This window comes from Microcaecilia unicolor, chromosome 3 (assembly GCF_901765095.1).
Source record: "Microcaecilia unicolor chromosome 3, aMicUni1.1, whole genome shotgun sequence".
Lineage (NCBI taxonomy): Eukaryota > Metazoa > Chordata > Amphibia > Gymnophiona > Siphonopidae > Microcaecilia > Microcaecilia unicolor.
In genome coordinates this window covers 352,547,986-352,561,427 of record NC_044033.1, presented here as the reverse complement: position 1 = coordinate 352,561,427, position 13,442 = coordinate 352,547,986, and the positions used below count along the sequence as shown (strand labels likewise).

Here is a 13,442-nt window from a genome sequence, read left to right as displayed (position 1 = left end):
AACTTAACGATTAACTATTCAAGTTCATGCTAACAACATTTTCTTGCAAGCTTGTTTTGTCATGCATTATGTCGTTATGTTCTTCATTAACGACATTTCCATGCAAGTTCATGTGTTTCTTGTCTTTGTTACCAGCTAATATAACCACTGCGAAACCATTCACTATCACCCCTAACACATCTGATACTTACAGAACTGATAATCCTAACTCTGGTAAGAAGTGTTGTCTTGCTTTCACTATTGTACACCTTCATTGGTTAATTTTATGGAACAATTTAGTCATGTCTTATAAAATGTTCAGGGAGTGAATGTGCTGTGCTTTAAGTATTCTTAATGAAATTTGTTGCATTTTTAAACATTTTCTATATTTGGTTAACAAGAAATAATTCTTTAAGTTGTCTTTTATTCTCTTGCTGTATGGTGGTTATTTTAGAAGCCATAGTCATGATTTCTTTAGCATTCTCATCAGATCTATCCTGAACTTTTAGGTTATACCCATTGGCCAGCAGGTAGATATATAAAACGTCTGAAGTATGACTACCCATAAGGATTCTGAGCAGCTCCAGCCATTGCAGCAGGGACTGACTTCTACAAGATAGCAACATGGGGAGTCAGTAGGGCTTCAAGATCAAGACACTCTTTTTTTTTCTCCAACCTTTACCCTTCTTCTCCATTAAGCATGCCTCCTAAAAAGAGCAAAATCATCCAGGGACAAGTCTCCATAATAGCAGCCTCATGATTATGGATTCTTCTGCTGCAAAAAAGCTCAGATTGGAATGGCAGGAGATGTGGGATCTGTATTCAGGCCAATCAGCGAGCTCATCAGAACATGCACTGTCTGTAGCCTCCTCAGAAATGTTCTGGAGGATGGAGAGATCCTAGTAGAAGAGGGGAATGACCACTCTGTGCACAGGTTATTTTATAAGAAAGAGCTCCCAGTGCTGACTTCATAATCCCTGTCAGCATTGCATATTTCTTCTCCTGAGGCACAGGAGCCCTGAAATCTAGGGCATTCTTTGATGGATAGTTGACAGAAGCCTCCTAGGACCTTTGCTATAGAATGGGCTATGTAGGCCATAGTTTCTGCTGAATGGGAGTCCTCTGATAAAGTGGAAGGGGCTATTGGTAAACTCTACCCAATTGCATCAGAAGCAAAGGAACAGTTTACCTATTATAAATGCCTTGGTGACAGTGGTCACCCAAACGAACCTGATGATGGTGGTACAGTACTTAAGGATCTCCAAGACCAGAAAGTATAGTCTGCTCTTAAACAGGGATTTTGATGTTGCAGCATTGGGGCTCCAGACTCACATTTGTAGCTCTTATGTGTTTAGAGCCTGTCTTCGATGGGTTCAGCAAAGGGATGGGACTGACCAAGAGTCAGAAGATCCTAGACCTCAACATGAGGAAGGGTTGACCTACTTGGTTGATGTCTTCTATGATTTGATCAGGGCACTTTCCTGCTGCATGATCTTGTCCATTATGGCACAGTGCCTGCTTTGGCTTTGGATCTGGTCAGCTGTTGTAGCTTTCAACCTCTTCCCATGAAGCTTCGCTGCTGTTTGGTGAGGATCTGAACAAACTAGTTAAGGACTTGGGAGATCCTCATTCTCAGAGACATCCAGAAGATAAGCCAAAGTTTTTGGCTTATTCTTCTGCAGTCATCTTTGATTTCATGAGGCTAAGAGATATAGGTGAGGCCTTTTGGTGTATTTTCAAAGGATCCAGAATCAATCATGGCACTCTTCCTTTTGAGGGGAAAAACCTGGGGCATCCCAAGTTCTCCATTCAACCAGTGCCACCCGGGCCAACCAATGATGGGATCCTGATCTATTCTTCAGTTCTACAGATATGGGGTAGGCTGACTGCCTTTTTGAGGGATTAGCAAAAATTAATTCTAACCAGTGGGTCTTGGACTTCATCAGAAAAGGGTACAAACTAGAATTCTTCCACTCCATTGTCAAATTCTTCTTGGAAGCTCCTTGCAAATATAAATGAAAGTGGTTGGCAATAGAAGCCACTGTGTCAAAACTACTTGCCCTGGATGCAGTCACCCTTGTTCCCAGTAGGAGCATGGAAGAAGAAGATACTCCATGTATTTCATCATTCCCAAGAATGAAGACTCCTTCCAACTAATTTTTGATCTAGAAAAGGTTAGTCTTTCTTGTCAGTCTCCCACTTCAGGATGGAAACTCTTCAGTCAGTGATCATGTTTGTTCTCCCAGAAAAGTTTCTCATGGCCTTGGATTCAAAGAAGTGTTTCACGATTACCCTGCTGTGTGCCATAGAAAATCCAAGCACATTTCAGGGGTGCAGTTTGAGACTTCTGATTCAGTACTCAAGGGCTTTATTAGTAAACGCCACCACCACAGAAAATACCTGTTTTTTAAAAATAGTTTCCCATTTTGCTGTTTCCAGAATTGGGCAAAGTTTATGTCTTTGACAATGTAAAAAAATACATATTTCTTGTGAAATGTAGCTAATGGATGCAGGTGAGTCATGAATTCATTTGCATCCTGGGGCTAAATTTCATGGGAACTAGTACCAACCCATGACCATGTTAATAGGTTAATACATGAAGTCCTAAGCGACTGACTAAACAAATGGTAGCAGGCTTGCTCTTAAGGGCAGCTTGAAAAGTGTCATTAACAAACAAACAAAAATAATTACAAGGCCCATTTGTTGTATACTAGCAATATTAGTTGATTTAGTGGGCATTTCCAAGGAATTACTGATCTTAGTTTAACCATATGCTTTCTGCTATTCATACACCCCTTCCCCTACCCCACTTTGAACACCGTATGCTAATGAGATGCCCACTCTCACCTAATATTGGGGGTCTTTTACAAAGGCACCCTAGCGATTTTAGTGCACGCTAAAGATAAGCACATGCTAAACATTAGAAATGCACATATATTTCTATGAACACTCATCAAATTTAACAGTCCTGGACAGTGGCATTCCTGGCCTGGATGGCAGCCGGGGTGGAGCGCCGATGCGCCCCCCCCCCCCCCCCCCCCCCCCCCCCCCCCCCCCCCGCTAGATGACACCTCCCCCCCTCTACTACTACTACTACTACTATTTAGCATTTCTATAGCGCTACAAGGCATACGCAGCGCTGCACAAACATAGAAGAAAGACAGTCCCTGCTCAAAGAGCTTACAATCTAATAGCGAATTCGGAGGAGCAGGTGCCCCCCAGCGGCATGCACCCGGTGCGGACCACCCCCGCCCCCCCCCCCCCCCCCTTGGTACGCCACTGGTCCCAGATTTACTAATACATATTTTTCTCCCACCACATTGTATAGTTTATTATTCCATTATCCAGTTTTCACAGACTTTCTGGTTTTGCCTCAGTGGTGCTTGATTATCCAATAATTATTTTTTGGCAATTCATACAGCACCAAGTTCTTTATCGGCTTCTACACAATCATTTTGGTATAATTAAAGCACTTATCTTTAAGTATGTTCGGACTGGGGGCTCAAAACTGTCCGACATGCATGTTTCGCTTGCTAGGCTGTGTCAAGGACTTCCCCCTCATGCCGTTGTAGCGCCAGCTCAACTAGATTATTTTCGGGATTGCTCCTGTATGTATGGTTCCCAGTAAGAGAAGCACACGACAACTGCCTTTATATGAGTGGATTACATATATTTCTATGGGCGTCTCTAGCGTTTAGCGCACACTAAAAACACTAGCGCTCCTTTGTTAAAGGACCCCATTGCTTGTTGTTTCTCTTCTTTGCATTGTGCTCTCTGCATTCTGCTGCTTTTCATGGTGCAAGTTTCATGCTTCAACATGCATTATGTCGTTATGTTCTTCATTAACGACATTTCCATGCAAGTTCATGTGTTTCTTGTCTTTGTTACCAGCTAATGTAACCACTCCTAGACCATTCACTATCACCCCTAACACATCTGATATTAACAGAACCAATAATCCCAAGTCTGGTAAGAAATGCTGTTTTGCATTTGCTCTTTATTTTCCATGTTCACCAATTGATTTTATGCACTAACTAAGTGGTATGTTTAAATAAAATGTTCAGTGAATGAATGTACTCTTTTAAACATATTCTTTAATGAAATTAGTTTTTTTTTTTTTTTTACAATATGTTCATTTCTTTTGATACAGGGTTTTTTTTTTACAAAGTGGCGGAAGCCCAATGTGGGTAGCTAATCTGGAACTACTGCTGGTCCAACACACCTAGTGAGCGCTAACCTGCGTACTGCCCAGTTACCGATGGGTTACTGTGGGAGCCCTTAACGCCACCTCAGTGGGTGGCAGTAAGTGTTCCCCACCGCATGGCCACGTGGTAAGGGTTACCTTACCGCATGACCATTTTTGGGGGGAGGGGCTTTTTACCTGCTGCAGTAAAAAGGGCCCTGGCCAGTGGGAAAAATGCCCCCCGCCGCTACCGCAGGATCCTTTTTCCCGCAGCTTAGTAAGAGGACCCGCAGTGTGCATTGTGGAAATATATCCCCTCCCCCCATCTCATAGAATAACTTTTATCTAGAGTGAGGCCATTCTACTTAATGCTGTCTTGCTCTTTATTTTATTTATTTATTGGAATTTATTTAATCACCTTTATGAAAAGATTCACCCAAGGCAGTGTATTTTAGATCTTTATCAACTAATTTTATTGAATATTGTAAAGGTATATTTAAATAAAATGTTCAGCCAATGAATGCACTGTGTTTTAAGATTAATGTTGAAATTTTCAGCATTTGTAACCAGTGTGTTTTAAAAATTTTCTATATTTTATTATCAGCGATTTATTCTTGTTACAATATGGAGGTTATTTTAGAAGCCCTAGTCACGATTTACAGGTTTATATAACAAACATTTGCATGTGTATCTCAGATACACATGGAATACCCAGTTTTAGAAAGTCAGTATTTACACATGTAAATATGGGCTGTCAAACCAAAATCTATATGTGCATTCCCCATTAGAATGGGAATGTATATGGATTCCTTAATAAATCAATGTTAGGATTTATAGCTGCTCCCAAGCACCTATAAGTTTTCTAAAAATGCTTGTTTTAGGAGGCCTTTTACTGTAAAGATTAAGGGATGGCTCAAAATTAAAAATACAGAAAGATTGCAGCCTGTGCACTTAATTAGGGTTGCTATAAATGTCTACGCCAACCAATTATGCTAGTATTTTATAAAGACAAATAGGCACTATTTGTCTTTATTTAAAAAAACAAACAAACTACATAAGAGTCTTAAATGGTGCTCTAACTTGTTAACTTTTATAGAATTATGCTCACAGGGTATATTCTTGGGGACTTCTGATTCAGGCCCTGAAGGTTTTATAAATAGTAGCCCCCACCACCATATGGAGTTCCTATTTTGCCACTTCACAGAATGGCCAAGTTCCCAACTGTAGCAATGTATGAAATATTTCTTGTAAAATTTAGCTATGAGGTGCAGATGAGTCATGAACTCATTTGTGCCCCATAGCTAAATTTTGCAAGAGCTTAACCCATGACCATGTTACTGGATTAGTGCATGAAGTCTCTAGCAACTGACTAAACTGTTAAGAAGTAATTAGGTATGAATATCTACATTACTAAGATGCACATTTTGGTAGCCCCATTCCTGATGTAGATATTTGAATCCTGGCACATAAACATCCAGCTATGAAAAATGTTTATAACCCGATTTTGGGAAGCCAGGATTCAAACTTTTAAATTGAGCCTGCAAAAAGGTGGGAAAATGCGGGGTATAAATGTAACAAATAAATAAATAAATAAATTGCCAAGACGTTCATCTGGCAAGGGGACATGGTTTGAGCAAGACTAGGGCAAAATGAAAACATAAACATGCTTTCCCTATATCAGAAGGAGAAGGCACATCTATGACCACCAAGATCAATACTGGCAGTTTGACTTGCTCTTATGATATCTACAGTGGCAAAAATGCTGTGATCAGATTTTACAATTAATGTATGGGGTTGGTACTGTGCAATAGCTGTCATGACTGCTGATAGTGCAGCTGCTTTCATCAAGCCATCAGTAAATACAGCTGTGCTACTGACAGTCCAGTAGCATGGGAACAGCCCCAACACATAGGACCACTGACTCCTCCAATCCCTCTACCCCTTCGCTCAGAGCACTGGGAACCATCCTCACGGCCCTCCAATCATAGCATCTCAGTTCCCCCTTTGAGCATTCTATAGAACCCCTGACAAGCCCCTTCCTCCACTGCAAAGACCCTCCCATGTATCCTAACCCAACCTTTCCCCACCTCCCAGGACCCTCCAGCCCCCCCCCCCCCTGGACTCATGCGTGTTCCTCAATGGTGGTATAGTGGAACCAGGCAGAGGTTGCCCCCTTCATTCCCACCCCACTTGCCTCTGGGTGTTAAATAGCAGTGCTGACTCCTAAAGGTGATCTCACTTATTTGAAAGGTTGAACTCTGCTGTAGTACATGACCATTTTGACACCTAGAGCCGAAAGGGGCAAAAGTGGAGGTGATGACTCCTGCCCTGTTCCACTACAGCACCATTGGAGGACCTCCAGAGTGATTCTCAGACGTGGCTAGAGGGGTTTGGAGGGTGGGGGAAGGGTTGCTGTGATTGGGGGGGATGGGAAGATCATCTATATAGCAAGGTGGTTAGCATCCATGTTCTTGATGTCTCCTTCATGTCTCCTTCTCTAAAATGAGTGTTCTCCTGGGATATCACCCCCATAGGGACATTCATGAAGGCATGTATTTTAGAAAAGGATCTATGTTGGCAGACCCTTTTAAAAATACTTACTGAATTGTAGATGTCCTCATCTGGACATCTGAATTCAGGTGTATGCAACTTTTTAAAAAATATTGCTCCACAAAAATGGCAGCAAGCATGCTCTGAATGACTGCTTGAAAATTGCTTTAATTTGGATTGTTTGTTTTTCTAAAGAAAAACAAAATAAAAATCCCTATATCTTTGATAGTAGCAATATTTGTTGATTTAGTGGGCATCTCAAAGGAGTTACTGATCTAAATTTCATCTTCTGTTTTCCCTGTGGCATTTGACTCCCCCCCCCCCCCCACCCCATTGCCTCCTTGAACACAGTGGAGATAATTATATAATGTGGGTTCCAACATTTGGTGCTAAGCATGAACATAAATGACCAGAATAACAGCAAAATATCTGCCTATGTGTGCACACGTCAATAAATGTCAATATTCTGGCTGCATGCTAATCTGTAAGGTTATAGTTAATTGATTTCTATACCGCCTATATCTAAGTCGCTTATAAATTTACATACATAAAATTTATAAAATTAAATATTTACAATAACAGATTTAAAATTACAAAATAAAACAATCCAATAACAACATATAATAACAGATAGGGCTAGATTCTATATGTGGCTTAAATGATATTCCATAAGCTACGCTTAAAGTTTGGTGCGGTTTATAGAATACACGCATACGTGGAGAGTTGCATGTAAATTTAGACACCGTCATTTGCACCAATGAAAATGTTGTGTAAATGCCCATGCCTAAATTTACTCATGGAACACCATTATTCTGTAATTATATGTGTAACTTGAAACCATGCCCCATTCCACCCCGAAACATCCATCACCCTCCTATTTCCACAACCCCTTTTTTTTTTTGGGACCATGTGCAAATTTTAGGTGTGGATTCTGTGCCTAACTTTACATGTTGGTCCCAACTAAATCTAATTAGTGCCAATAATTGCTTGTTAAAAAGCCAATTATTGGCACTAATTGACTCAATATTCTATTAAATTACGTGCACAAATCAGGAACACGCCAAAATTTGCGTGCACAATTTTTGGCGACCTTTATAGAATCAGGGGGATAATATCTAGCAAACTTCTACAAAAACAACACACAAAATATAACAATTAGTTCAATAAAATCTATTAAATTTGAAGATGTGCATTCCCATTAGCTGAGTCTGGGTGGAGCATGGGAAGGGTACACAGCTACAAGTGTAGATGATAGAATACTACAATTTATGTTCATTTTTCATCAATTTACATCAGCTCTACGGCTGGTGTAAGTGCTTGCACCTAAACACATAAACCTGTTCATACCTGGTTAGACTAGCATTCTATAATAACTGCCCCTTGTTAGAATTTCCATCAGTTCACTAATGAGATGCCTACTCTATTACCTAATATTGCTTGTCTTTCTTCTCTGCATTCTGCTGCTTTTCATGGTGCATGAGGTTATTTTATCAACATAATGACATTTACTGTGCAAGTTCATGCTAACAACATTTCCTTGCAAGTTCATGTGTCATCATGCATTATGTCGTTATGTTCTTCATCAATGACATTTCCATGCAAGTTCATGTGTTTCTTGTCTTTGTTACCAGCTAAACCATTCACTATCACCCCTAACACATCTGATACTAACAGAACCGATAATCCCAAGTCTGGTAAGAAATGCTGTCTTGCATTTGCTCTTTATTTTGCATTTTCAGCAATTGATTTTATAAATTAATTAAGTGGTATATTTAAATAAAATGATCAACGAATGAATGTACTCTTTTAAAAATATTCTTTAATGAAATAGAAGTTTTCTGAAAATGGGTTAAATCAGGGAAATTGTTTTGGAAACTTTGTTTAGCAATGTAAATGCCAATTTTACAGTGCTGCAATTTGCATGTGTAATTGCTGTGAGACATAAAGATTTAGCAGGGCCGCTGAAAGACAAAGGTAGGCCTGGAGAAGGGCCGCACCCCCCCACCACCAGGCCACCGTCACTGCCACCCACCCCCCACCAGGCCACCACATTCACTGCTGCCTCCCCACCACCACCACCAGGTCACCGTAGCTGCTACCCCCCCCCCCCCCCCCCAAAAAAAATACTTACTGCATCTGCTCTCCTGTGTCCTGGGACCTGGGTTATCGCATCAGGGCAGCTCTGTCACCACAGGATCTTCTTACTGCTGCGTTCCCTCTTGCCTATGTAGAAACAGGAAGTACTTCACACAGGAGGAGGCGGGGCAAGGCAGGAGGCAGGACCAGTGGTGGCAGAACTGCGTTAACTCGATATCCTGGATCCCAGCACACAGGAGAAGGAGAAACACAGACCGAGGGAACAGAACTCCTGTGTGCCTGCTTGCCTGCCACCGGAAGCCTTGTCGGCGCCGGGCCCCCCCTTGGAGGCCGGGCCCGGGGTAATCTTGCCCCCTCCTCGGCAGTCCTGATATTTAGAGGAGGCGTGGTAACTGCAGAGCCTGTGTGCTGACTGTTGGGGTGTTCCCAGCTTATTACCATACAGCTACCACAGACAAAAGTTCTTTATCATGCTGTAGGTATATTCATTTAGCATGGATGCACTCACCATTACCATCTGTGGCAGTAAGTACATCTATACACTGTAAAATGCACAGTCTATGCCCATTCTCTGCCCATAACTCTCTCATATTTTGCCCCATAATAGGCTATATAGATATCTCATGGGTTTGCTGCCAACATGGTATTATTACTGCACTCATGCTCTAACAGCATGCACTAATTTACACACTAAGGGCAGGATTCTATACATGGTGCTGCAAAAATTGGTGCTGAAAAAAATACGCCTAGTTGTATTCTATGAACCATGCCTAAAGTTAGACGCAATTTATAGAATATGCCTAGGGCCCATCAACGCGACTAAATCTAGTTGCAGGAATTTATGCTAAGGAAAACTTTATTCTATAAGAACACACATAATTTTTTAGAAATGCCCATGAACCACCCATTCCACACCCATGGCCACACTCCTTTTCAGAAGCATGCATTAGAATTTACACGCGTCACTTTATAGAATATTCTTAGCAAGTTGTGCGTGTAAATTCTAATCAAAGCCAAGCAGTATCAATTGCTCGATAAGCGGCAATTATCGGCGCTGATTGACTTGTTAAGAAGTTGCACGTGCAATACAGAATACGAACAAAATTGCACGCGCAACTCAAGTCACACTCAAGGGGGGAGGAATTCTGTGGAGTGTCTACGAAGTTAAGCAATGGGATGATGCACGCTCAGTGCAAATGCTATAAAGGCAGCTCCACACGGAACTGTCTTTGTAGAATGCTAGCTTAAGCCATTTTTTGCACCTAACTTCAGGCACAAGCATTTATGCCTGCCAAAGGTGGTGTAAGTGCTTGCACCTAACTACTCTCAGGTGCAGAAATGGAAGAATTCTATAATTCTGCACCTAAATCCTGGGAACGCTCATGACCCACCCATGCTCCTCCCTTGACCACACCCCCTTTGGAGTTGCATGCAGGTTACAGAATAGAGGTGTAGAGCAGATACGTGCACAACCAGTAATTAGTGTCAGTTAGTGCTTAAGACCAATTATTGGTTGTTATCACCACTTTAGCCAATAATTTTATGCACACCTAATTATGCGGATAACTGCTTAGTACACTTTTTAGTAAAAGAGCACCTACATTTTTATTGTCCTTGCCCATTTCTGGTTTCCTCTTTGCTTTTTTCTTGACTTCATTTTCTTGTTTTCCTTTTCATTTGAACTTTTTTGGTATGTCCTCTTTCCCTCCTCTATTTTCATTTTTTCTCACCTCAGACATCTCCCACCCTTCATGTCCCTCTTTCACTCTCATTTCCTCTTTTTTAACCCATTATGTCCTGTCCACCTAACTCCGATTCCATTTCCTGAGTCCTTTTCTCCCCCTTTTTGCCGTTGACCACACCCCCTTTGGAGTTGTGCACGAGATGAATTAGGCATGCAGATTATAAAATAGGCAAGATTAAGTGCATCCTCTTCTTCCCCTCACCGTTACTACTCCCCTCCTCATCTCACCTCAGAACCATCTTTCCCTCTGATGTAGGAATTAGAAGGGTTCATCCCAGCATCTAGAGCAGACCCATACCCATGTCAGCACAAATGGAATGGGCACTTGGGAATTCTGTTTAGAGAAAGTGTATCCTACAGAGGAGGATGAAGAACAGAGCTGCAGAATCCAGAAGTATGTACCTTCTAAAGGGAGGAAAAAGAAGGGACGGGGAGGTTGTTTCAGGGGTTCCAAAAAGTGCTGGGCAACCTGAAAGGGTGTAGTTCCAACTCTGGGAGGCAACAGGGGGGGAGAGACAATTTTTGCAACAGAGTCAAAAAAGAGACAAATTTCAGTCAATATTGACCTACAGGAAAAAGAGATCTAGGAAGACTGAGGGTGATCTGTAATGAAGCTGGAACAGTCACCATTGCCAAACCTGTGGTAGATAATGGATGATGATGATGAATTTGTCATCATCTAAAAACATTAGTCATGGTAGTAGTAGTAGTAGTAGTTAAAATCCCAAGAAATAATTTTGAAAATAATATATAGGATTATAGGTTCTGCATCCGTAAAAACAATCTTTTTTGGCGGGGGGGGGGGGGGGGAGGAGGAGAGTTTACTGAATACAAGATGTAATTCTATAAAACATGTAGTAACATTTACGTGCCAATTATGTGGGTAAATCATTAGATTAATATGTACGTAAATGCCAAAATCCCACTCAAGCACTATTCAGTAAATATACACATATCTCACAGAGCGTGTATTTGACAGATGGGCATTCAGGTAGGTAAAGTCTGGGTGAAGCAAGGGCAGGACTCACATTTATGCACTTAACTTTAGACTACTATAAGTTACACATGTATCTCTAGCATCTAGGCATAGGCATGTTCCTTTATAGCACGGTTGTCCAACCTCAGTCCTCAAGGGCCGCAATCCAGTCGGGTTTTCAGGATTTCCCCAATGAATATACATGGGATCTGTTTGCATGCACTGCCTCCATTGTATGCACATAGATCTCATGCATATTCATTAAGGAAATCCTGACAACCTGACCTGGCAAGGGCCGAGGTTGGACACCCTTGCTTTACAGAATAGGCTCCTACCAGGTGGCTTCTGGGAGTTTATTTATAGGCACATAGATATACAATTACCTCCAAAGTGCTACTAATTCATGTCTTGTGCATTTTTCCTGTTTCTTTTCCAACATTATTGGCAATGCTGGGGAAGGAAATGCAAATGTATGTGAAGTAGGACTTGGATGTAGATGACTGGAGCAAGGAGAAATCTTGGGATGTGACTGTGCATTCTTTATTTGCACTGGTCTCCAGCTAGGTAGCAGTATAGCAGCTTTGGCCTTTCTTTGCGCTCATCTTTACAAGCTGTTATGCCATCTTTGCGAGAGAGCATGCTTCTAGACACTACGGTACTTAACTCAACAGAACAAATATAATAAAAAGGACTACCTGAATATTTTGATAGCATCTGTAATGTGCTTTGATAAAGCACGTGATGATACTATTTTGACAAAAGATACAATATAAATCCAAGCCGTAATGATCTGTTTTAAAGGTTTAACCAAAATGGACTAAAAGTAATACTTTACATCATGCAATAAGGGCCGTATTTACTAAGCTGCATTAAGGTGTTGCAGTTACTGTTCAGTAATTTCCAAATCTCTGCATTAACTGTTAGGGACATTCCAAACATTTTGTCATGCAGTAGCTTAACTGTTCCAAGGGGTCCTTTTAGTAAGCTGTAGTAAAAAGTGGCCTGCAGTAGTGTGGGCTATTTTTTTTTACCATGGCTGGGAAAAAGGGCATCTTTTCAATGGGGCATTAATGGCCATGCACTAAAATTAAAAATAACAGTCTCATAGAGCCCAGAGTCTCATGATTCCAAAAGAAACCCAGAAGTAGAGCAGGTTTTTAAGCCAAAAAGTCATAGACCTCAGTGGCAACTCATTTCATAAGAGCTAGATTAACTCTTAGCTCGCCTTGCCACCTCACTGGTCTAGAATGACTTAGTGGTATAGATTTAACTTTGCTTTACTGCTTCAATGTATTTTATATTTACTTTTTGTATTCTCCATATTCTATTTTCATTACTTTAAAACAGCTTAACTTCCAAGCAACATATTTTAACATTTGTCTCTCATAGCATTATAACTTAATGCCACTTAGCGTTATATTTCCTGTTGTAAACATAAGGGCTGCTGGTAGCACACAGCTATATACTGCCTGAGCCCTTACTGCCACCCATTGACTTATTTATTTAGATTTTGCTCACACCTTTTTTCAGTAGTAGCTCAAGGTGAGTCACATTCAGGTACTCTGGATATTTCTCTATCCTAGGAGGGCTCACAATCTAAGTTTGTATCTGAGGAGGGTTAAGTGACTTGCCCAAGATCACAAGGAGCAGCAGTGGGATTTGAACTGGCCACCTCTGGATTGCAAGACCGGTGCTCTAACCACTAGGCCACTCCTCCACTTAGCAGTAAGGGCTCACACACTACTCATGTGGTAATCAGGCAGCACATGCATATGTGTCCACGCTGTTGATTACCGCCAGGAATGGCCCCCTATGGTAGAAAATTATTTTCTATAGCAGGAAACATCACATGCCAACTTCAAAACTACTGTAGGGCACCCACGCTACCCCTGTGGTAGTGCCGATTTGGTGCA

The 13,442-nt window shown here is 41.3% G+C and overlaps 1 protein-coding gene across 1 annotated transcript in view; it reads left to right on the top strand.

Annotated features, from left to right (window-relative positions):
- The window catches only part of ADGRG6 (adhesion G protein-coupled receptor G6), a 491,599-nt gene that overhangs the window by 275,163 nt on the left and 202,994 nt on the right, over positions 1-13,442 (top strand). The window contains 3 exon segments of the mRNA XM_030198502.1: positions 136-213; positions 3,871-3,948; positions 8,344-8,406. Coding sequence (XP_030054362.1) covers positions 136-213; positions 3,871-3,948; positions 8,344-8,406 — 219 coding nt within the window.